The sequence below is a fragment of the Argiope bruennichi genome, chromosome 5 (assembly GCF_947563725.1).
Source record: "Argiope bruennichi chromosome 5, qqArgBrue1.1, whole genome shotgun sequence".
In the NCBI taxonomy this organism is placed as follows: Eukaryota; Metazoa; Arthropoda; class Arachnida; order Araneae; family Araneidae; genus Argiope; species Argiope bruennichi.
In genome coordinates, this window is record NC_079155.1 from 27,272,878 (window position 1) to 27,300,141 (window position 27,264).

At 31.0% G+C, this 27,264-nt stretch overlaps 1 protein-coding gene across 4 annotated transcripts in view; it reads right to left on the minus strand.

The window, feature by feature from the left end:
- The window catches only part of LOC129968687 (hemicentin-2-like), a 234,144-nt gene that overhangs the window by 12,805 nt on the left and 194,075 nt on the right, over positions 1 to 27,264 (minus strand). For all 4 annotated transcript variants that reach the window (XM_056082832.1, XM_056082833.1, XM_056082830.1 and 1 more), the window contains exons 3-10: positions 10,290 to 10,589; positions 6,120 to 6,374; positions 4,734 to 5,015; positions 3,358 to 3,624; positions 1,970 to 2,308; positions 1,283 to 1,579; positions 300 to 485; positions 39 to 134 (exon numbers count right to left, since the gene is read on the minus strand). In XM_056082832.1, the coding sequence (XP_055938807.1) occupies positions 39 to 134; positions 300 to 485; positions 1,283 to 1,579; positions 1,970 to 2,308; positions 3,358 to 3,624; positions 4,734 to 5,015; positions 6,120 to 6,374; positions 10,290 to 10,589 (2,022 nt within the window). The remainder of the gene's footprint in view (positions 1 to 38; positions 135 to 299; positions 486 to 1,282; positions 1,580 to 1,969; positions 2,309 to 3,357; positions 3,625 to 4,733; positions 5,016 to 6,119; positions 6,375 to 10,289; positions 10,590 to 27,264) is intronic.

The following is a 27,264-nucleotide window of genomic DNA, read 5'->3' on the forward strand; positions in this document are numbered from 1 at the left end:
CCCTTCTATGCATACAAATAATAAGCATCTCAAAATACCTTTTGTAGTAACAGATAAATCTTCTGAATAAGGACTGTATCCACGAGGATTTACGGCTATGACCTTAAAGTGATATTCAGTATTTGCAGACAGGCCTAAAATAACAATACATAAATGTTATTTTATGGGTTTGATAACAATACAAAACTGTTATATTAGAGGGGAAAAAATTTACAATACATAAGTATTTCCTGGAAATCTTTCATTATTACAATAAAAGGATTTGTTTAAAAAAAAAAAAAAAAAAGAATAGAACGAACCAGTAATTTGGCAGAGATTTTGTGATCTGCAGGATTCGTTCATGGAACGACCAGTTTCAGTGTTGAAATATGTGACCAAAAATTCAGTGTTGGCAAATCCTCCATTGAAACCTTCTTGCCATCTTAAAGTCACTTTGTCAGAGCTGACTTCGATTAATTCTAAGTGAGTTGGCCTTTCTGGAGGTCCTGTAAAACAAGCAGTTAAAAGTTAAATAGAAGAAAGGATTATAACATTTATTACTTAATAAGTATAGTTTGCTATCACATTTTTTTTTCAAAACTAACATCACAAATGAGCTATTTTTCAAGGTTTTAATAAATTAATAGTACATTCATTGTGCATAAGGTGTGACAAATAATGAATTATTCTGTCTTTTATTAAACTCTTTTTGACAAGTAAATTATAGATTAAAATCATTCAAATATGATCATAAAATTATAATCGAAGTAAAATAAAGATCAAATAGATAAACTGATTAATTTTAAACATAACCAAAATGAATAATCAAATATCCAGTTATATCTCAATAATGAAAAAACATATAATGTTTAGGTCAGGTGGCTATAACAGGAAATATACTTAACATCATTAATATTTGACAGATGTCTCTAGCATCAGGATCAAATGAATGTGACAATTTAAATGGTGCAGTCATTTTAAAAAGATTTGTAATTATATATTGAAAATTTTTCTGAAAAAGATAACCAGCTCTTAGTAAAATTAACAACAAAAATTTATATTCTTAAATTTCTTCCATTAGGAAATAGACGTTACTTGAAAAAAGCTTCAAGTTTAATGTCCGGTTTCTCGCCAAATACGACAAGAGCATGTCAGGGTTGCAATAAGAATTAGCTAGATTTTTACATAGATTTTTTTTAAATGAATCTTGGCGATCGAATTTTATTCTTAAGTATAAAGTATAGTTTTCAATAGAATTTAATATCCTTTACTTTGCCTTTGCAAGTATAATGGGCAGCATTACCTTTCCTGACCAGTCTGATGATGGTCTTCTTATCATCTCCAACTTGATTCGACGCTCGGCAAGTATACTCGCCATAATCCTCTTCCTTCATGTCCCTGATCGACAGCACTCCCGCATAAATGTCCTCACCTAGATCGGTGATGTTGGTGCCATAATTTCCGTACTCATCCAGCACTCGGCCTCTCGATGACCACTCAAATTGAGGTGCAGGGTAGGCCTGCATTTTGCACTGAATGACAGCCGTCTCACCCACGTCGAAGGCCACTCGGTTGTAGGTGTGTCGGACAACGGGAGAATCTAGAAGTAGCAATGAAATATGCTATGAAGACAGGAAATGAAACGAGCAATTATATTAGATTTAATTAAATGTGAAAGTGTTTATTTCAACTTTTGCAAAAGACAGTGGCGTAGCGAAAGTAAGTGGCGCAAGGGGCATAATATGATCATTTCGCTTCCTGCCGTCATTCGTGATTTAACAAAGGCAAATGAAGTTCTTGTAAATGATCATGAGTTCTCGACTCACGGACTTGGATGGTTAAGCCAAATGGTGTTAATTACCACAAAGCCACAACAAATATAAATATTACATGCTTAGGAAACGTTACAAATCACACATATCCACAATTACAAATCATGCTCAATATAAATGCACGTAAATTACTAAATCAGCTTAATTTTCTCACTTACGTTCGATTCTCAGCATCATTTCAGATCTGGCAACCTCGCCAACCCCATTGTCGAATTCACATGTGTAACGGCCTCTGTCTCCGGGTGTCAGACCATTCTCGCGTCGGCTGGGGCCAGAGAAAGCAAGCGTGCTTTGCACCATAAATGCATTGTTGTCTTCCACCACCTCACTAGTGGAGATATGGAACAAACCGCTGTCTTCGGATATGGGTTGTCCATTCTGTAACCACCTCACTTTGGGCTTGGGCTTGCCACGAGATCTGCAAGTGATGGCATAATCTCGCTCTTTGTCTTTCTTGATGGTCTGGGGGCGCAGAGGTATAATAATGGATGGTGGCTCTGAAAAAAGAATTACATATTAAACGTAAGTGTAAGGAATATTTTGAGTGGGGCATCGTAAAAGGCGATGGGCTAAATAATAAATGCTTATTGAATGTATACAGGTTAAAAACAAATAATTTTTAGTCAGTGACAACTAAAGCTGACAATATAAAAAAGCCAAGAGCAATATAATACTGCCCAAACTAAGTATTGGTGCTTTTTCGTTGACATGGGACCAGGATAAAATATTGGTACAATGCTGTCGCCAACTGCTGCCTACAGTAAAGTATAAATAGTAGTCAAAACTGGTAGAAAATCTTGGAGAGTAGCGCAAGCATACTCGGAACTAGTCATCACCAACCACCTGTTATGCCGGTTTTACACTGGGTCAGTTATAAGTCGGCCCGTAGGCAGCGCATGCGTAGAAAGGCTGAAAAATGATGTTCTGTCGATGGCAAGTAATTGTTACGATGGGACAACAATATGCCGTTATATTGTTTCTTTCTTTTTTTTTTTTTTACAGCGCATGCACTTATAGAATTTGGAAAATTGATCACTTATCATAACGCACCTGGAACGAGATCACCGGATACACCTGGAAGGAGTACATGTATCCGGTGTCCTTTATGTTCTTGTATATGACAAATATCAAATATAAAATGATCCATCTAATTAGTTGTTTAAACAAATTCGAACTTTAAAGGGTTGAGCTAGGATTTCACATAAACTTTGTTATAATATTTTAATTAAAATTACGATTTTCCCCAAATATATTCATAAAATGATTTTAAAAGACAAATATACAACTAAATTAATAGATTCTATAAACAGCATCGATAGCATCCAGATGTCATATCTACCAGACCTAGTCGAGTACTAACTATACAAGCAAACAATGCGACATCTGCAATATCAATTGTCATAATAAAATTACCATACTAGTTAGCATTCAACCCATAGGAAAGGACATAGATGACAATAGCAGTTAGCAATCGAACTTTCCAACTCACTGCATAATCATTCAATTATTCAACTCTTCGAAATATAACCAGCCCGCAGCTACTTACCGTGAACTGTCAAATACACAGACGCCGATCCACCGTTGCCAACGAGATTGCGAGGCTGGCAGAAGTATCGTCCTTCGTGGCTCATGTGGGCAGAGACGAGGGTGTAATTTGATTTAGTGGTGATGTCCTCTGTGGAAGTGCCTTCTTTCCACCAGCGGTACTCAGGCAGAGGCCATCCCAGGGGATGGGCAGTACAGGATAGAGTGAAAGGTCGACCAGCAATGGCCACTGGCTGAACGGGGTAGATTTCGGCTTGGCCGGGCTTATCTGTAATTAAAAGGATATAATAAGGTAATCAGAATAGATTTCGAAAACTAATAATATCGCGAGTTTATTGTGGATTTATTTGCGTGTGTATCAATGCGAAAATGAAATCAAAACATCAAATGAATTACAACTTTGCTAATTACTTATTAACCCCTTCGCATACAGTGACAAGTTCGAGTTGCGCGTCGAAATACTGAATTTTTAATTTTTAATCTACAATTAAGTGAAAGCATTCAATGATTTAAAATGCAAAAACAATTTAAAAATGCTTTAATATTTCAGATGTCCTTATATTATTGTTGGAAATAAAATAAGAATAAATATCGCAAACAGGATTTGTTAACTTCCTATAATTAGGAAGTTAACAAATTCGTAAGTGAAGGAGTTAATAAGTATATTAGTTAATAAATATTAATGTCACTTACAGGAAACAATTTTGGAACGACATAATTATTGCCATAAATAAATAACAAATATTTAATTCTGTTACGGAAATTTAAAAAAAAAAATGCAATATTCAGTTTAGGCCATTGCTTTATAAATTTTGGCAAATTGTCGCAACATCAAATGAAATCACAAAAGACAATATTGGCGATAGCATAAGCATCCATAAAATGGTTTTCTTATGGATATTTTAATAAGCAGAAATTGTTAAGTAAATAATTATAAAACAACGTAATTCATTAAAATTTGCTAAAAAAATTATTTTATATTCCATTTCCTTCTGCTTATTAAAACCTTGTTTAAATTTTAAAATATAAGAATAATTTTATGAAAAATACATAATTCAAATATACATATTAATAGTATAAAATTTATTTATTATTGATTCGTGCTTTACTAACTTATTTGCGGTTAAAATAACTAAATAGATATATCCAGTTAGTCAAAGTATGACACGACGCCGTATCGTCAATATGATTTCATCAGAAATAATGCTTCAAGAAAAAAATATATATATTATTGGCGACGTATTGGCGATATAACAACATGCTTTGCATTAATAAAATATTTCAAATGGTAAAAGGTTGGCGATGAAAAAAATGTTAAGAAATCCTGCTCCGTAACAAAACAATGATGAACGAATGATATGAATTCGATCTACTCACGTCGGATTCGAACTGTAACAGTTCCATTTCCGATAGCTTCAGACTGAACGTTGGATCCTGAAGGCCTGAAAGAAGTTGCTGCTTGGCAGATATAACGACCGCCATCGTCAACGGTGATCTTCTCGATCCTCAAGGTATCACCGGTCTGTCTGAAGTAAGGATCACCCTCTTTCAGCCATTGGATCATGTGAGGAGGTGGTTTTGAGTTGACTTCACATTTTACGATTAGGGGCTCGCCGGCTTTTGCCTCTTGGTAGGATACTACTTTCACTTGAGGACCATCTGAAAATAAAATAATAGTAATCAGTAATTAAGTCACGAATTTTTTAGGCTGGAGACAAAAGCGGAGAAAAGGTAGCCAAAAGAGGTGAAGTAGAAAATAAGGCGATGAAAAAGTCGCCAGACATTTTTGTTGAAAACGATTATTTAGATTTCAAAATAATATCGTACGGTTTTTATTTGTTTCTGAAATAGCAAATTTTGATTTAAAACCCATAGACTTAAATCTTTAATAAAACATTTTTTTTAAATCTGATATTAAAATCATAAAAATTACATGACCTTTAATAAATTAATGAGTTAAATTAATGAAACCTTGCTATGGGAAATTTGAGAACAAATTATAGTTCTGTGCGAAGCATTTTTAAAGAATCAATAACTAGTTATAATTATATTTGAATTTTAGAAGAAATCAGATTATTTATCAAATAAAAACTGTAATGAAAATTAGTCGAAGCAATGCAAACATGAACACCCAAGAAAAAAATTAATGCGTAAAGATCGAATTTTTAAGCAACATTAGATATTGCGTCATTTGTTAACTTTTATGCCTTGTCAATTTTTTAGGTAATACAAGACCTTGAGTTATGTTTGTGTTTAGAGTATTGTACACAATAAAATGAAAAATAAAAATTTGTTTGATTCTTTAACCTTAATAACATATTTCAATTACATTTAAAAATTCATTTATTACCAAGATCAAACAATAGTAATTGATACAAACAATAACAACAGAAATGAGATGATTATATTTCATATTAGTTAAAAATTTATTTACTTATTATCTAAATTTTGATTGAACTTTCACTTCAACCTACTGTTATGCTGCTACAAAGATTCTCAAATAAAACGAGGAAAGAACCAGCATAATTAACACGTTAGTTGTCGCATGAATCACCTGTGATTCACAAGCTTTCTAATTCGATGTTAAGGGGAGTTAAAAAAAAAAATGTCTAATCGAAGTCTTGAGCCATGGCAGCAAACATGTAAAATCATATTTTATCATTTTGAATTTTTAGTCTCTAAGATCTAATTAATTATAGACGATTAAATGGACCACGCTTGTTGATTAAAAAACTTTTTTTACTAAACAGAAGATATACTCACAAAGCACGGAGAGTTCCAGATTGGCTTGGGTGGGCTCGCCAATTCCATTGTCAGCGATGCAGCTGTAGATGCCACTGTCATCGGCCTTCACATTCCTGATGGTGTGATTGTGGGTGTTGGACAGCAACTGACCATTCTTCACCCATCGTATCGTGCGAACGGGAGGAGAGGCGATCACAGAACAGGTCAGATGAGCATCCGTGTTCTCCAGAACATTGAGAGGATTAGAAGGCCCGACAGTCAGTCGAGGAGCATCTAAAAAACACATTTTAGAATTCTCAATCTCATTTATGCACAGAATATTCAAGATGTCAGATAACTTTGAGACATATTACAAAATTATATAAAACAAAAATCAGAAGGTAGAGAAACAAAATGTTTCTGATTACTTATTTTACAATTACTAAAGTTAAGAAATCTCGATCACTTGGTTAATATGACCAAGGGATATTCGATTTCATGCCATGTGTTTGTAAATGCGTAAGGAGTAATGGATTGAATGCCATCTGTAATAAATTAATCTATATCCTCCAGATTCCTGTAAATTATCTGATAACCACAATCTTTCACATAATACCACATGAAAAAAAAAATCTTTAAATTTAAAAACGCAATGATATGACTTCTTATAGAAATTTTCTTATTAAAGCGCACTATAGTCTGAGTATTTTCAAGGTCACATTTTCTACCTCGTTATTGGTTGTCTGGTACCAGTAACGAGGTAGAAAATGTGACCTTGAACCGCCTACAGAAAATACATAGACTATAGGTCCTACTGAACGCCATCTATAGGATGCTGGAGTGCTGCAAAATTTTGAAGAAAAACTTAAAAAGTCGTATTTTTAGTAAATCAGATTTAAAAAAAGCGCCTATATTCCTTTTTACTTTTCTTTTTTTTTAATTGTTTTGAAATATGTCCAATATTTCTAGAATACGCTTACAAGCAAAAAAAAAAAAAAAAATCTCCTTATGTTAAAAACATAAATAAATTAGAATCTTAAATTTACTGAAATAACGATGTTAAATAATTTAGTAATTGCATATAATTAATGCTAATAATAATTACATTTATAATTAATACATTGCATAAAATCAACTAATAGCTAGGATGAAAGAAAAATTGTAAATATTGCACCTTTTCTTTAGCTGCATAATGATCCTTTCTGCCGTATTGCATCTATTTTTGAATAGTTAATTAATAAAACCATTCACTAATTGTTAAATTTTCGAATTGAAGAAGAAAGTTTTTTTTCTTTTTTCTTTTCAGTAAAGGCATTTCAGATAAGCAATTAATATTTGTATTTTATTAAAATTATTGAATTAAAAGTTGAAAACATATTTTTAATAATGTTTCATGCATTCATTAATCTATAAATTTGCATAATTTTTTTCTTAAAAAATTATGCAAATTTATAGATTAATGAATGCATAAAAAATTATTAAAAATATGTTTTCAACTTCAGATTAAAAATATATCCAATTAAATATCATGCAAAAAAAAAGAAAACTAAATTAAATAATCGTTTTCATTCAGGTTTATAATTCACACAAATATGTTATTTTACTTTTCTGAATTAAAATTTTATGTATACTTAAATTTAATTTAACACGAAGAAAAAATCCTTACATTTAGATTTTACTCAATAATTAAATTCAACAATTTTTAAAAATTACATAAAATTCCAAATTAAGATGCCATTAATGTTAAAATTTAGTACGTCTTAGAAGAAATGACAGTTAAAAATAATAAATGCTAGAGATAAAGAACAAGGATTTTCAAATCATATTGAAGATTATATTACGAAATATATGATTCTTGACTTAGCTTTACAAAATTTAATACTATTAAAACCTAGTAAAATAGGATCATACCAATATTCACCAAGATTTAAATATATAAAATTATGCACAAAGAACAAAGATATTCAAAAATTCTCTTCAAATTACAACAGCAATTGTTTAAAAAAAAAAGAACAAAGTATTAAAACTCCGCGAACCTATTCTGCTTAGCGGGAATTTAAAAGCCTTCGTGGTTAAGTTGTTTCATCTTTACAACCTGGCGGGAACTGCTTCCGATTAGGTAATTTTTTGGCTCTTAGGTAGTCCAAATTGTTTTTGGAAAAGTTTTTGGCGAAAACGTAACTCTTATCTCGAATCTTCAACACAGATAGGAAACTATTCTTTCCAGTTAACGGCCAGCCATTCTTCAATCTCCACCTCTAGCACCCCCAAGGCACCTTGCAGCAACTCTTTTATAGCAGGTTGCTACCAACTATTCGGTTATATCAGCTGAAAGAGCAAAAATGAGAACACAGCGGGAACTGCTGACGTGTTGGAACGTTAAACAAGAAAAGGTGAAATCATTTTGCCGTAACAAAAGTTCTTCTGCTCAAGTAGTTGAGATTCAATGAATATTGAATTTTTCTAAAATTTGGAGCTATCTTTACTGTTAGCAGAAAAAGAAATAAAAGTTTCATAGAAAAGTGAAATTTTGTATTTCTTAAAGACCAAGCAACTGAATTATACAAAAGCATACATTGTTCGACGGATTTTTTTTTTAAAACGAAAATGTGTCTCTGAAGTTGTTGCGCCTTTTAAAGTAGATTTACATTAAATCAGTATTGTTGCCGCCAATAAACTGGGCATACACAGAAAGAAAATCAAGCATACGCAGGAAGAGCGGACAATGTCAAGTGCTTTTATTTCGGAACAACTGCATGACATTGTTCCGCATTTTCCCACTGGTTGCGCATGCGTGATCTCATTAGCAGTGACAATAATTAATGACCACATGTAAAACCAATCTATTACCCGACAAATGTAACTGATTGCAGACAATTCATAAAACATAGCATTTACATCACAAATGTAAATGTGCATGCTTTCAAATATTTAACATGTGATGATCTTTATGTTCTCAAATGATCTTTATGTTATTCTCAGATTCTATCCCTTTCCTTTCTTTCAAAATCGAACTAGTGCAGTATATTTATGTGTATGTAACTATGCATAAGAATTCATTGCTAACTGGTGAAGATCCAACAGCAATTTTCTGTGATGTGAAAAAAACATGTGGTTGTTCGCAATAGGATTCATTAAATCTGTTTTTAAATATTTTAGCAGAGAAAACCACGCCTAGAGATACTTCAGATAAGAATTTATTGTCTTTAAATGGCAAGTTTCCAAATGAAATCAAATGCCCTCAAGATGGATGAAACCACACTTTTAAACAAAAAAAGCTCGTTTTATAACCTTTATTTTTCTTCTGTTAATAAGAATTTGAATAAATTATTAAAGAAGCATATCCCCCCCCCCTTAAATGACTAATATTCTTGGATAATTTGAAGTAAGCGGTTGCATTTGTAGACAAGCTTGATCATCTATATTATTTGGGTGGTATGCCCAAAATCTATTGAATGCCTTTAAACAAATAATCTTTCGTATATTTATGCCAATAAATCGTAGCTATAAACTAATTATTGAACTTTAAATGATGCGAGGCAATCATTTATTTATTACAGTATTCATTTAAGTCTGACCATAACTGTTATTCTAAATTCTGAATTTACCTCGTCCATAAATTAATAACGCCTAATAAGACAAGAGAGAAGAAAAACTAATAAAATGTCAAGCGCTGTTTAGACGTTCCATATCCTTTATGAAAGCAAGTGACGAAAATATTATTTTATGCCCAAGAGTCACTTATATTCGCTGCGACATTGACCAAATTAGGCAAAATGGCGCCAGAGAAGAGATGTCAAGCACCTGGAAGAAAAGCATTAACTTTGTTGCTGTCCTTGTTCTTCATATTGTGTTTTCGAAATAAACCTACGTTTCTATAAAAACTGAATACTATCGCTTTGGCAACATTATCTTAGCCACACCTCTCCATCCCCATTATCGTATACTTGGTTTATTTGACCCACGGTAGGATTTGAATTTGACACCTCTGTTCCACATCAACTATAAATATAATAATAAAAAGCAAACACTAATACGTCAACTGCCTGATTGGTTGGTTTATCATTGTTTAATAATGCAAGGACCAAATTTGGCGAAACTGTGTCAAATACATCAGTATATTTCACAAATCTTGGCGCTTTCTCAAATCCATCAATATAACATAGACCAGAAACAGAATCGAGAATAAAATGAACAAAATATACTTACAATGAACCCTGAGGCTGACACTGGTTTCGAGTTTCAGATCTTCCCTAAGGGCACGGTTCCAGACAACACACCGGTAGATGGCATCGTCGTCCTCCAGTCGCGGAGTGATCGTCAGGATGCTGGAGGTCGGCCTTTCTCTAGATCCACCCTTCTGGATCACTCCTTGGAGGAGGACACCATCCCTGTACCACCGGATGGTCGGGTCCGGACTTCCACCTTCACTGGAACAAGTGAGAGCAGCAGATTCCCCTTCGCGGGCGATGGGCTTGGGTGGTGTGATGCGAGGTTCACCAGGAGGTACTGCAAAGAAGCAAACGTTACAATTATTATTTAGATATATTTTAAGGTACTGCAAAAAGGCAAATACCATAGGAATTATTTAAGGTACTACAAAGAAGTAAACATCACAGGCATTAAGTAAGATATACTTTAAGGTACTACAAAGAAGCAAACATCACAGGCATTAAGTAAGATATACTTTAAGGTACTACAAAGAAGCAAACATCACAGGCATTAAGTAAGATATACTTTAAGGTACTACAAAGAAGCAAACATCACAGGAAATACTTAAGATATACTTTGATTTAGATGTCAAGTTCACTGAACGTCGTTGATGAGGTTTAATTTCAATGATAACTAAGATTAAAGGTCAAGACACATTGATCTATTTCTATCTATAGATCAGATTGTTTAATCTAGAGATACCAAACTTGGCATAGATACGATTTGAAGGATGGGAATATGCATATCTGAGCGAGTTTTTTTTTTTTTTTTTCCTTCCCAATTGAGCAAAATTTTGGCATTAGCCACGATAACTTCTGAAAATATTGCAGGGAAATATTGTTTTTAAATCATCTTAAGCTTAAAAAAAAAAAATCCTTTTCAATACTAAGTTTTTGCCGTATGTTTTCATTTTTTAAATTCATATTTTAAAAAAATATTCGAGCATATTTTGCAACAATATATTTCATTTGTAACAGAGAAACTCAATTCGTTTTTATTGTTACTATTAATATTTCAATCAGGCGTTGATCAACTGCTGATTTGATCAAAATAGGCATTCTTTTTTGTCATGCGACATAGATTTCAGTATAAGGAAAGCTTTTAGCAAAAAAAATTTTTTAATTTTTTGCATTTACAATTAAGATTTTAACTTCAATGCCAACCAATCATGAAAACTTTATAAAATGTGATCGTTTTTAAACACTGTACCTTTTTTTTTTTTTCAGTGATACAATCGGATGCATAAAGTATAGACAATTAGGGAAATGCACAATACAATGAGCAGAACAAATACTTTTATATATTTATTGAAGCTTAAAGCAAAATTATTTTGTTGAGAAACCATTAAAATTAAATTATAAAAAAGATTATTTCAAATTTTTGGCAACTAATAATCCCGTCAAGCCAGATGATCACGAAAGGAGGCTAAATAGTTAATATAGATAATAAAATGATAGTAAAATTAACTGAGTCTTTATTTGCAAAAGAAACCCAATTAAACTGAATAAATACCAAATTGCTTTGATATTTTTTAATGAGAACAATGCTAATTATTTTATGTGTATTCTTTGACGATAAATCAAAATTATAATACAGAACAGGTTTAGTAAATATTATTGGTAAAATATAGATTTATATTTCGAAATCAATGATCACTAAGGATAAAGATGAAGATATATATTTATAATTCATAGAGGTATAACTTATAATTTGAAAATTATAACAGGCACTGAATGATTTTTTTAGCACATATGAGCGACCAATAAAACAACTATCAAGCAATTTTAGAAATTACTCAAGTAAAACTAAATAAATGCAAAAATGTCTCTGATGTGATTTGATTAGCAAAAATTTCTAATAGAATTCTTTTATGCGCTTTCTTACAATGGTGAATCTGATCGAGAAATTCATTGTTATTTTAATGCATTGCATAAAAAAAATGAGAAACAGATTATATTTAATCCAAAATGTAAGAAAAAAGCAATCAATTTGTCCCTCTTAAACCACTTTTTCCGCAATCATTCTCCTCAAAGATTTCTTTTATGTTTTTTAAGAAAGATAAAGAAGATCTAAGAGAAAATAACTTTCATAATATAGGATATGTTAGCATAATGTTGTTATTCACCGTATTAATTCGGAATGATTGCTTCATTTCTTATATTAGTATTATTATAAGAATTAATGATATTTCCAGACAGAAAAATAAAGAATTTCCATCAAGTTCTTTTACAAAAAAAGGGTTATTTCCTTTTATACAGCGATTGAGCTATTTGTGAAGCACTTTAGCAAAATTAAAACCGATCTTCATAAATGTATAGGATCTAATATCATTAGCACAGGCCACTGGTTATTTTCATTTTTTTTTTCAGACTTCTTTTGGTTCAGCAAAACGTATGATTTAATACAACGATAGTCTTAAAAAATAATGGATTGAAGAAGTAGTTAAGCCTATTTAATTCTCTGATGAATTTTTCACTCGAATAATTTCCCCCGTTTCTTACCCAATAACATGAAAGTAGATTTCATAATATATTTTTATTTAGAAAATAAATGTTTATTTGTTCGAGTGCTTTCCATAAATTAAATAAAAGTATCTTTATTTCAAAGAGATTATTTAGTTCGATTTCTGATGCTAAAAAAATTACTTTATATAAAAAATTTTTTTAAAACTTTAGGGGCTGTTTCTTTTTTGTGTATGTGTTTATTTTCTTCTTATTCTTTAAGAAAAATAACCTTTGAAAGCCTCATCAGGACAAAGACATAAATAATAATAATAATAAAAAAAAGCAAATTGAATCTACGGATTCATCCAGTTCTAAGCAAATTGAATTAAATGCAAGAATTCCAGAGAAAATTTATTGCATTGATTCTTGATAAAAAAAGCAGCAATCAAATTTCCATTTACCTTTCCAAAATAGGTAGATTTTCTTTTGTATCGAATTAAAGCGAAGTTTAGAATTATATATATTTATCCTCCTTCCTCAAAATGTAGAATTCCAAATGATAATCGTAGTAATCCTTCAACAGATTACTCCTCTTTCTTATGAAAGAATAGAACTCAAGTAAATAGAATTTAGCTAAGAATCGTAAAATGAAAAACAGAGATAAATTTAAATTCCGGCGGAATAAATTGTTAAGAACACAATATGCCAATACATGCTCCTAAATCCGAACATTCTTTATAGTAAGGGAAAAAGTGAATAAAAAGTTTAAAATGTTGTTTTTAAACTGCAAAGAGATAGATAAAAATACTGATAAACGTGTATAAACTAAAAATAGTATTTTTTCCTCATATAGCTATATATTTTATATATATATTGACGTAATTTCAAAAAATAGTTGAACTTTCTTATTCTGTTTTGACAAGAATTATGTATATTTGTAAATAAAATGAAACCGAAAGCTTTCACGTCGCCATATTGGATTCTACTACTATTTTTAGTGATAAAAATTAACATCACTTTAAATGTAACGTATATATTTATATAAATATTTGTTGGATATGACTCAATTCATCATATTTTCGTAGAAACAGTTTTAAAAATTGCCATTCATATTTCGGATATGATAAAAATTAATCAAATCTGCAAAGCAAAACTGAAAACTTTCAGCGTCAACATAGTGAATTCCATCAGTTTTATTTTTTTTAATAATGATAAATAAGCAATTTAAATATAACATATCAACATATTTATCATCAATAAATCAATTTATGATACCGTATAGAAACTGTAATTTTATAAAACTGAATTACCATTCTTAATTTCGTTTTGATAAAAATTATTCAAATCTGTATATAAAATGTAACAGAAATCATCCAACGTCGCCATATTGGATTCTCCAATTCTTTTCTATAACGATAAATGATAAAGAATTTAAATCGAGATTGTCAATTTATTTGTCGCCAAAATATTAATTTACAATGCTGTCATGGGAACAATAAATTAATGCCAGTGGCTGTCATGTTTACTCTATGTCTACGCACGACAAAATTCGAATATCGCCTCATTTGCACCTGAAAAGAATTAATTTTCAATTCAGTTTGACAAGAAATAAAACACCTGCAATTTGAATTGAATTTGCGATGATTCGCCAAATTCATTTGTTGTCGTTGTAGCCGCTGCAGAAATTCATAGGACAAAAAAAGTAATATATTTGGAAATACAGAAAGAAGGCAGTTATGAAAATATACTGAATGTATTCCGACTCATTATAATAATAATAATAATCGAGGGAAACATTCTTATTCGACAAAACTTATCGATAATGTATTATTTGTTAATAATTCATGTTTCAAATGCATTAATAAATTTTTTTAACAGCAATAGCATTCAAGCAATTTCTCCACATTTCTATTCAACCTGTCACATCTATTTAGACAAAAATAAAAAATTACTTAATGCATGTTTGATTTGCATTTTATACAAATTCAACTGAATGTTAATTTACTTAACGATTTAATTAGTAACCAGATAAATTTAATTTAAAATTACTGTTAAACTTATAGGTGCAGAAAATTCAAAACGATATTTTATGAAAAATGTTGCAATAGAAGAGAAATAGTTCGTTTCAAAAAATTTAAATATATCTGACATTTAATGCTGGATTAGGTCCTGTAGGGGGTAGTAAGTTCGCTTGCACTTTTATCTCAAACTTCCAAAATAAGATTTTTTTTTTATTGGTTCCAGTTTAATTTCTATATAAGCATATGTATAAATGAAATGTATAACTTCAAGACAGTTAATTTCAATATAGAGCGTATAAAAAAATTAAATTTTAAAGTAATTTGCTAATTAATAAAGTAAATTACATAATAAAGTAAGTTTTATAAGCAATTACAGAAGCCTTTTTTAATATCCAAATAATACAATCTAATGCAAAAGTATAAAAAATATATAATGTACAAAAAATTAATTAATTTAAATGTAAACTTAATTTAATTAATTAAAAATGAACAAAATGTAATATAAGCATCTTTTAATATTTTATTGTACGAAGTATGTCAAAATTGTTGACTAGTAAGTCAATCAATACACTGAAAAAAAATTGCACTAATTCAAAACGAATTTGAAAGCATGAAAAGAAAAATTAAGAATAAAGTTCTGAAATTTAAAAATTTGAATAAGCTCTAATTCACTACCCTTGTAAATCAAATGAAAATACTAAATTACGCTGCGGGAAACCCCAAAGAAATTCTTGAGACTTAGGGGGCCTCTACGCAATTGATACTTGCTTGGATTTTCAGTACATAAGAAATAAAAATGCCGTCTATCACAAAATAAATTAACACATATTTCTTATCAAATTTCTAAATTTCGTTGAATTGTGAGATTTTTAAGAAAGCAAATTCTCTTGTGCAAATTATTCATTTCAACAAAAATATAATACAAAAAGCATTTCTAAAAATATTTGCCAATGGCCTTGGTCTATTGAACCTGTCTGTAAAACATGATATAAACCGAATAACATTTGAAGAATTTGTACTGACTTCTGTTTAAACATTTAAAACAATTATCCTTCATTAGCATTTAAAAAAAAAAGAAAAAGAAACCTTTTTCAGACAAAATAACAGATGGCGAATGAGGCAATACAAACGAAAAACTCATTTTATTAAATTCCAGCAGCTGTTTCATTAGCTTTGGCGGAAACGTGCACGACTTTATCATAAAAACAGGCAGTGAATAACTAAACTCGCTTACTGCAGATGACTAGAGCATGCTTTTAAGCAATTACATGTTTTAGTGCACACTAAAACAGAGCATACCTGTAACTGTAACGTTTCCAAAATGCAGTAATAATGTTAAGCAACACTCGACTCATTACAGATAATCTTTTTTTAGACCAGTTAATGCACAAGGTATTACGGATGGCTGGACAATGAATTTCAAGAACAATGAACCACTATTACCGCTGTCTGGCCTCGCGCAAATAGCACTGCATTTGCATTTTACCGCCAACGAAATCGGCTTTAAAAAAATAGCCAGAAAATAGGATAAGAGATATAATAAGAACTGCCAAAAAAATAAATCACGGCTTTGGCCAAAAAAACCTCCAGGCAGACTTGGAGTGTATGCGGTACGACCTTTTGAACTGAAATCTTTGCAAATAGCCATTTCGTTCCTTTTTTTTTTTTTTTTTTAGAAGATGTATCGCAGGTCAAAGTGCGCCGTAAAAAGGAATCAAAATTCTCCAGCACCTTTCTTATTCTTTTTCCCCGTCGGTTGACAGGTGCTCGTTTCAGAACAATAGGGATATGCCTTCCTTTTTATCCTAGCAGGAGCGACTTGGGAATAGACTCGACTCTAACAGCTGAACAGTTAAAAATTCGCAATCGGATTGCTAAGCCTGAAAGAATTTTCCAGAACTGACATCGACGAAGGAATGGGATTTTCGACTCGAGGTTTGTTTTTTTGATTGGCGTTCTTTACCTAGTCGGTCACTGCGAAGGCACTTGACATTTTCACCCTTGAGATAAGATTTGTAGAAATCGGAATCTATAGTTTCCTTTAGGATTCTTGTATGAGAATGGTAACTTTAAGATGATATATAAAAACTTCTTACAGATGAAAAATTTCCAGAGAATTTGACATCGATAGTGTTACAGCTTCACGCCGATAGATGGCGTATCTGTCGAGTACAAAGTTTCTGTTAATTCCTTTTTGTATCTTAACGTCGAGTGTGTAAGAATGATTCTGTGAGCTAGACGTGGCACCAATTGTGAAAGGTGTCCTAATCTGTAATAGTCTACATGAAGTGGCACAAAAAATGTGTCCGAAAATAAAATGGTGTTCACCAGAAAGAAATGAGTAATTATCTGAAGAGAATTACAGATAGTTAGCTGGAGAGTTTTATTAAAATTAGAAGTATAGCCTAACTTGAAAAATGCATGAATAAAATTCTATGGAACATTTTTTAAATTAAAAAAATCAATACTCATATAGAATGTATATTGATAACTTTACAAGGCGGAGATAGATTTAAGAAGTATTAAAAAAATAGTAAAGAAACTAGATCCAGTAGAAAGCAGCATTTCTTTCCCTCAAAAAGACGCGAGTTTGCAAATTGTGCAGACAAAGTCCATGGCAAAGGATACCGACGTGCTCTGATTGGTTTAAGTCTTGGCATCTTTTTGGCAATGTTTTGCCAAAAAGATGCCATACCGAAATATATTTTTATAAAAATAAATAAAATATGTGAATTTATCTCCCCCCCCCCCTATTTTTTACGGTTTACATGTAATATTAATCTGGAACACATCTACAGCAGAAAATATCAAATCATGAAACCTAAATTCAGGAATTAAAAAAATTACAATTTATTATAAATATTTTTGTGCGTGTTTCTTCTTAATATTATTTTTTGATATGACTAAAAAAATTAGCTACGAAATCACATATTCCGTTAAAGCTTACATAATTATACGTTTTGGGCATTAAGTAATCATCTCCCCATATGTAGTTGATGGGAAAGTAACAAACGTTCAGCCACAAGTTTCAATGACTGCATAAATTATCTAACAAAGACACAAAAATCATAGAAAAATAAGAATTATTTAATTGCTGCATCATATGTTGAATAATTACTTTCATATTGTTTTTATACTTCTGTGCATAAACAACATTAGTTACTTGTATTACTAGTATTATTAGTAATATTTATTATTATAATTAAATAGTATTAGTAGTATTACTAGTAATATTTAGAGAAAACAATTATATTAATAAAAATTAGATCGTGTTGACATTTACTCGTATCTTCCATAAAACTAATGAAAGGTACAAGGTTTGAGCCAAATAAGCGAAAACTACACTACTATGAGTGCAAAACATTGCCAAAAAGATGCCAAGGCTTAAACCAATCAGAGCACGTCGGTATCCTTTGCCATAGACTTAGTCTGTACAATTCGCGAACTCGCCAAAAAGACAGAGATACATTTCATACGTTGCCTATCTAGAAGATTAAAATTATTTCCTATTTATGCATCAAATAGTTTTGATGTACTACATGCGTTCTTTTCCGAATATATTACCATTTTTTATAAGATTTAAATTAGTCCTTCAAATTTAAAGCACCAGTAATAACAAACTGTTATTAAAATTCCTTAGTCCTCCAAAATAGTTCTCAAATTATTAGTAATTATTCGCCTATAAATTTATTAGATAGTATTGTGCTCTTTAATTAATTAAATTAAACTATATCAATTAAACCAGTTATATATGAAAACCCCCACATTTAGAGCATTCCAGAAATCCGCTGTATATGTTTGAAAGAGTTGCGAAATGAGTTTATTGATTAAAACTAATTCAATTTCTTATCTTTAAAAATAATCATCTAATGACGGTCCTTAGAAATCATCATCACCATTAAAAATTATTGTCAATTAACGGTACAGAGAATTAACATTAGACTTTTGACTTCACATCTACAGACGGCTTAATTGAGGCGATTGCCACAAAGCACATCCAGACAAAAACAGAACTACCCAACACAATCCCCCAGATATCATTAATGGATTGACTTCACCATAATGCTCGTCGCTTTTGCATCGAACTGCCGAACTCTTGACATCCCTGAAATTCGAACGACATTCTAACTGATTAGCATCCGAAACGAACAAAGACAGCCCACAAGCATGCTAATTATTCTCTACCCCCACCCCCACCCCCTGAACACATTCAATCACTTCATTTTGGGAATATTTTGCGAGACGGGACCGCTAATTGCTGGGGCGGGTAGGGACCGAACAGACTTTTGTTCCCCAACCATCCCCACCAGGACCACTTGGCGTCGAGATTATTTACGCCGCAGCGGAAAATCTTCCAACCTTGCGGATAATGTGGACATATTCTGCGGACCGGAAAGCTCTCTACCAAAGTCAGTGGCACCATCTTTCCCACAAGAAAATTCTCTTGGCAACCCTCCCCCCACACAACCCCTTTTGCACCATTAATGGGAAAATATCAACGCTTCGCGCTCTGTTGATTTTCCTTGAAGACGGCCTGAAGAACACTACAGAACCGGGACTGGATTTCGGTCTTTTCGCTTGGCAGCAGATATGCCGCGTGCATTACGCAAATAAGATTTTCTTAAAAAGAGACAGCGTTTTGATTTTAAAAGGTCGTAAAAGGCTTACAAGTGACAACGTTTGACGCGTGGAGCAATTGCTGTGTAACACTCTCCCTTGTTCTTTAAGAATAAGAGGGGAAAGTTTGTTAAGGACGGCTGGTTTGGTATCCTTAAATCTCCAGGTTCAAGTCCGAAGGTGTTTAAACTCAGAGTGAAAATTATTTAATTCTGACTCTGAATGCCTTTGTCCTTTGTTTGCTACTTTAGTTTGGGTATTTGTGTTGAGACTTTAAAATCTGAAGTGGAACTATATGAGTTACGTTTAGACTTAAAGATTAGATGAATAAAGCTCTTCAACTCGGAAGCATAGTTGTAAAGGGCACACAATTTAATAGGCCTTTCCGAAAAAACATAAAAAATTGTTGAAAACGACATTCATTGATTAAAAGAGAGAGAGAGAAAATAACAAAATAAACTGTTGTGCCATCCCGTCTAAAAACAATATAATGGTTAATAATTTTGAAACATATTATGATTTTTTAATAATCATACAATTATATTTTCAACATATTTCTATGCTGATTGCTATTACTTTTGTGTATGTGAACTCTGTCGTTTAATAAAAATTCATATACGGCACAGTGAAGTGCATTGACCTCCAACTATTCGAATGGAAACAAGGGCGGACTCAGATTTGCAGAAACTCAGGTGATCGAATAAAGCAAAAAATAAATAAATAAATAAGTCAGAAAGATGTTAAAGAAATTAAATTAAGTTTTTAACAATTAGAACAAAATTTGGATTGTGAGATTTGCATAGAAGATGAAACCACAAATAAAATTATGTACGCACAGATGCATTAAAATTATATATAAAAAAAATGCAATAGTTATGTACTTTATTTCAATTGCTAAAAATAACCTTCTTTGGTTAAGAAAGGATGCATCAAGACCAATGATCACTTCCAATATTATTTTCGTAATTTTGACTCCCCCCTCCTCCTCCTTTCTCTCAAAATCGATTCGGATAATTGGGATCCAAATGAATGGAATACATGATTTGATAAGTGTCTCTTCCCAATCACCCCTTGCTTTTAAATTTTAATATTACCATTCTAAAACATTTTCAAATCCCCTTCCCAATTTTATTATGCAAACTATAATATAATGGTCATTCATTACATAAATAATGCCAACTTTGTATAGTTAATGAATAGCAGTTCTAAAAATATGGCATGTGTGAAAATAATAACTGTAGAAATGCGAAAATAACACTGGGTAGTAACTTTACATAACATATGCAGATCACAATCTTTCTCATTTATGCTTTAATGCATTGTGACGTATTTCATATCAACTATCGCATGAAAATGAAATCTTCATCTCTAACAGTTAACATGTAGAGAGAGGCCCATTATGAATTCAGACTTAACATTGTTTTTTAAAAAAAATCTTTTGAAGAAGTTTTAAATTTACAGTACAAAAATAAAATAAATAATTCATCTGCAACAGTTAACTTGTAGGGAGACCGATTATGAATACAGACTTAACATTTTTTTTTGAAGAAGTTTTAAATTCACATTACAAAAATAAAATAACAGACAAATAATTAAAAATTAAAAAAAGCGAGTTGAAAAACGCTCATCTAATTTTCTGTATTGAATGTGAAGTATTCTTAAAGCGATTGAGATTTTCCAATGTGTATTCAGGATATAATAAACATTCAATAGTTCCGTTTTGAATGAATTACTCATTACTTCTACGTATTTGTTCTTTAAGCATCGCGAACTGATACATGATAAGTGGATCTTCCAGAGAATGAAGTAAAAAAAAAAAAGAAAAATAATAATAATAATAATAAAAATGAAACTGTTTAAGTGCAGAACCATTCATTGCGAGAAGTGGAGGGCAATTGAAAGTAAAACGTGTAGCGAGTTACTGCCATAAAGTAATGGTCACGATCTGTTCTTCATAATTTGAAAATCATTTTTTTTTTAAATCGTCACAGGTAAATCAAAATGAATGGATTAAATAGCTTTTAAAATAAACGCAGAATAATATTTGTTAAAGAAAAATGCCATTCATCAGTTGTGAGGGAAAAAATGAGGAGGGAAACGGAAAAACCATTGGATGTTTTTTTTAAGCAGCAGCATTTTTAAAAGGATTAAAAAAAAAAAATCATCTCGAATACTGAATTATTTTCGAACCCATAAACTTTAAGAAAGCATTTAAATAAACATTCAGTAAAATAGCATATTCGACTAAGTTAATCTCCATTTTCATATATTAAAAAAAAAAAAAAAACCTAATTAAAGAGACCGAACGATATTTTTCTTGTTATCAACATCAAGATTTATTTTTCATCGTTTATAATTATTTTTATTCCTAGAAAATGAAATCGTTTGATTCAAATATCTTGTTTACTGTTGATAACAGTTTTAAAGTAAAAACAAAAAGTATTTACATTCTAAAAAAAAAATTATTAATAAATCGAAAAATTAAACAAAATGAGCATTTGTGTTGAAACTATAAACAAATCTGTGCTATCTGTTTGTGTACAAAACTATGTACAAATTTCCTATTAAATACACTATTATTTACAAAAACATAAAAAAATAATTAAATAACATGAATAATTATTATTGTACACATTAACAAATAACAAAAAATTAAATAACAAAGGCAAATAATTAAATAACAAATCCTACTAAAAATAGGACATCTGGGACAAATTCAGGAAAGCAATAAAATTAAAAAATTATTTTCTGAAAACGCAAACATCGAACCGATTTTATTTATCAAAGATTATTTATTAGAATTCTATGCGAAAAAAGTTTACACACAAATTCATGTTTTAATTATTATTTTTAAAGGTAATTAAAGGTTCGACTCTAAGTACTACAATTAGCATTTAAATAAAAGGCAACGTAATTAAAGTTACAGCAAAATCTGAGTTTAAATAGACCAATTAATTAAAGTAATTGTTCAGTTTTGCTATACAGGAAAAAAGGATTGAAAGATAAAATAGGTAAGATTCTACGATTTAAAAGAAGACTAAAAAAAATCTTCAAAAAATTCTTTTCCAAGAAAGGATTAAACTACTATGAGTAAATATCCTAAAAGCTATTAAAGAATAAAATTTTAAACTTTTATTTTCTCAGCAATTCTCTCGAATGTTTATTTGTGATAATTTAATCTCTTTTATAAATAAAACAATAAATTTCTAGTATATTAAATTCGCAATATAAGATTACAAAAAATATAAACTATATAAAAGAATAAAAAGAATCTTGACTTCACTAGAATGCATAAAACCCTGCTCAACTGAATTAAAGGAAACTCAATATCAAAGCAATCATTTTCCACGAAGCACGAAAAAGGAATAAATTTTTACTTAACAATCCAAAAAAAAAAAAAAAAAAAAAAAAGTTTAATCTGAACTGGAAACAATTGCTTCGAAGAATCATCGATTCGTCAACGGAAATGGAACACTATCGCTGGTTATTTACAAGCCCTATTTCTCCGTCCACGATTCTCCGATTTGAGTGCATTATTCAGCAAGATAATAATATTGAGGGACCCATTCTTGAAGATGCTCCAAAACAATGGGAAGAAGATATCAGCAGGGTGCAATGTTCTTTAAGAACCGCCCATAAACGCCGTCAAGTAGACAGTAGTAATTTTTGAAATATGGTGATTTAGAATGTTTTGACCCACATTTCTTTGCATCGCCAAACGATTTCAGGAATTGGAATTTTACCTCCGAATTCAACCTGCGGATTGTAAGCGGTGACTTCATTTTTTGAACTCACTTACGACTGCGAACTATGTTTTTGATTTTGGATATTTATTTTCTTGGGTCTCTTTTCCGCCTCCCGCTCTTCTTTTAGAACAATAAATCATATTTTTGCTTTTTACGATTCTAAAAAATAATTTTCTTTGCAGTACTGAATTAAATCACTCACTTAATAAATTATGATTAATTTATTCAAAAATGAAAACAATGACTTCTTAGTAGGGCTTGTGAGTTCATTTACATGGCAGAATCGTTTTTCTTTGGACACAGAGCTGGTGAAAACAACGAGTTTCAGTTTCTATGTACAATTCAATTTTATTTCTGATATTTGATTTTGGAGTAACATGAGGTTAGATAGCATTTGTATCCATTTCAAAATAATATCATTCCAATTAACAATTAAGAATATAACTACAAATTTAATCTTTCATACACATTAATTTTTATAATGCAGTTCATCTAAATAACAGCCGATTCAATTAGATCTTCATTTAAAAGAAAGGTTATGAAAATAGCACAGTATTTGTGCAGATACAGTCATATGATAAAAATAACTGCTCAGGTCATCCAATATATAATTTAACTTGGTTTTATGCTGTATTGTAATGTATTTTGTTACAGCACCAAGTCAATGTTGTTCAAACCAAGCTGTCTTATATTGTGTTGAATGTTGTTTTTTTATTAAAATTAAAATTAAATTGATGGAATGCATTTGGTACGTGTAACGTCAATGTGAATTTCGAATAAAAATTTAAAAACGATACAACTGCCTACAGAATTAAATGGTTTTTCACCTAATGGTGTGTAATGGACATTGATTTATAACGTAATAAACGTAAAAAATACGAGGTAATAATGAATTTAAAAAGAACGTGCATAGAGGTCGATAGTATAAAATCCCTGTAGAATAGTGAAACAATTTTTTGCTATTTCCCGGAATTTGCGCTTTTGACACTTTCTATGTCTACCACCCTCTGTCCTAATTTTGCTCTTATAGGGCAGCAAAATGCCGCCAAGGAGCTTCTTGGCGGCATTTTCTTAAAAAGCATTTTTAAAAAAGTATATCCTCTAAAATATTCAACGAAAGCAATACCAAAAGAAATTAACTGTAAAATCTCTAGAAAGAACCTTAATATGCGTATATTTCTTCAATAAAAATACTTAAATAAAAGATTGAAATTAATTTGATAAAAAGATATATATATAATATGTATACCTTCAATCTTCATTTATTTCACACAAATATATTTGAAACGTATGCAATCAATTTCGATAACAATAATGTGCTTGTATTAGAAAATGTTATTATCTATCTATACGCTCAGTTTTTAATAATTTTTTTGACATTTAAACTGAAATGAATGCAATCAATTTTGATAGCAAAATGTTTTCGCGCCAAAAGAAATCATTTTATTTCGATACACACACTTCGTTTTCGTAGATTTTTATTTATCAGAAGATAGTACATAAACAGGAACTGGTACAAGACGACTTTCTTTTTCTGCATGTATGGACCTCAGAGATTTCTCTCTTATCATTAGCGACTTCTTTCCGGGGAGTTACTCCCGAAAACATTCCTTCGGAATATTCAGGGATGCGAGAGATGATCCGGCGGGGGTGGACAAAAAAAAAATCCGGTCGGATACGCAGCCTTGACCTCCGCCGTCCTGGCGACATACGACACCTCTACCCTATTCCGGCTCTGACGTCACAGTCGCTGGATAAAAGCCTTCATCGATGAGCAAATTCATCGATCGATCGACAGATGCGGAAATTATTTCATTTCATAGACGATAGATGGCGCCAGCATCTGTAGTATTTGACAGCGATCGCAACCACGGAGTTATGACGTTTCCTTTTGTCATCCGCAAATAAGCGATGAAATGGAAAAAGACAGACCAAAAATATATATCAATGAGAAAAAAGGGAAGGGGGTAGCTTTTATTCCTCTCTTTCTAAGTTTCTTTCGCAAAGGGGGTCTCACTCTCCTCTTTCACCACCCCTCAATCAGGAGGGTCTCGGTGCTCATGACTGACCTAATTCATTTGTCCGTTTGGACGCCTTTTTTTATCGAACCATTTTTATTTATTCTTTATTTTATTCGACTTAACGACGGAAAAGCGATCTTGAAGTACAGAATTGTACAGTAAAAAAAAGGGATGTTGGAATTTTAGGATATAATAGATTGAAAATACTTACAAAAATTATTTTAAAGTATTTAAAATTTAGAATAAAATAAAATATCATTACAATTTCATTAATATATTATTTGTTGAGTATTTTAAATACGGTTTGAAAAATAATTTTTAAAAGTCATTGTAATTTTTTTTACGGATTAATTCAAATTTAAGAATTAGTTAAATTAACTTTTAAAAGAAAAATAAATGTCATGCGTTTTTGAATATTGATATTTGCAATATAAGTATAAATATTAAAATATTACAAAAATCGTACTTTCTTTTAATTAATAAATTGTACTTTTTTTTTTAGGATTGAAGAAATGATAGGCCAAATAAGAGGGGGGGGGTCATTTTTTTTCTCTTCTTTTTCTCTTTTGGTCATCCAATTAGAGTGACGGAAAACAATATAATCCCTGTAAATATTCTCAATTCACATTAAAATGAATTAGATAATGAATTTATATTAAAAGAAAATGCGTTAGAACATCCAACCATGGTATTGTGTATTTCAGAAATTTAGTAAATGAGAGATACAAATTAATGAGAAAAAACTGAGATAACTCTCTAGGATGTAGATGCATATGAAAATCTTAAGAGACACTTTCCGTAACAGAAATAAATAAAAGCACACATTTGGATATTAAAGATAAATGAATATATCAACTGCATTTTTACATTATTTTTTCCGCAATAAACAAGCACGGTTGAATTTTATTAATATTAATATTTTGCGGGGGAAAAAACACATCTCAGGCTATTTCACTTTTGAAAGTGGCAACACTCGGCCTTGATTTACAGGAATGAAGCAATGTTTAGTTTGTCAAAAATAAATATTATGTCAATTGCATATATTATATATATATATATATATATATATATATATAGTAATAAAAGCCCAACAAACCTATTGAATGATTTATTACACAAAAATGATTGAATATTGTTAATGTTAATGTTCGACGAAAGGAAGAAAAAAAAACGTATCTAAGATTATTTTACTGGCAACACTCAGCTTTGATTTACAGGAATGAAGCAGTGTTTAGCTTATCAAAAAGAAGCAGAAAGGATGTTTAAAAACATTTACAAAGCTCTCTACATTTGCCATTCACGCTTGAATAATCACGGCACGCGTTAGGAAATGTGGCATTCAGTGTTATTTATGTCATTACAATCCAAAGGCATTTCTTTTTCGGGCTTCATTTAGCAAAGAGGGTTTTGCCTTAGTCTATTCCCTCCCCCCCCCTTTTTTTTTTCTTCCTCCAAACTTTTCTCGAGCAATGGTAGAGATAGCGGGAGTTGAGCTTTGGACTTGGTTGTTTATATTCGAGGCCAAAGAAAGCTGTTAAAAGTAAAGCCCTAAGATCCAGCAACAGAAAATGATGCAGGATTCGGCATGTGGACCCCCTTAACACGCCCGGTTTGGTTGCTTTTCTCTTGTTTTTTTGTTTTTTTAGGATCCAGGATTTACGTTTCGATCAAAGAATCCGATTTATGAGATCTAGGAGGAAGAAATATCGGTTCGCGGGTGTTTATGTTCGGCCCTACAAATACCAATAAATCTGCAAAGAAAAAGTAAAACAATCCTTTTTTTGCTACTGTTTATTTGTTTGTTTTATAGCATTCTGATTTAGAGTCCTAAGACCACGCGAACATTGGGAAAAGAAATTTAGTGAAACCCTTCTCAAAATGAGGTACATAAACTTCCTTTGTTTGTTTTTTTAATTGCTTGTATGGTAGTATCATGCGTAGCTTAAAGTTTCATACAAAATATTTACATATGGTTCTTACTTCGTTCTGGTTCTTTTCTAAGAAAGTTATTTTTATTTAAAGCAATTCAGTAAAATTCTACAACTATTCAACTAAATTTATAGTTATTTACAAAAAAAAAAAAGAAATTTTACGTGCATAGACGGGGCAGCAGAGTCACCCCC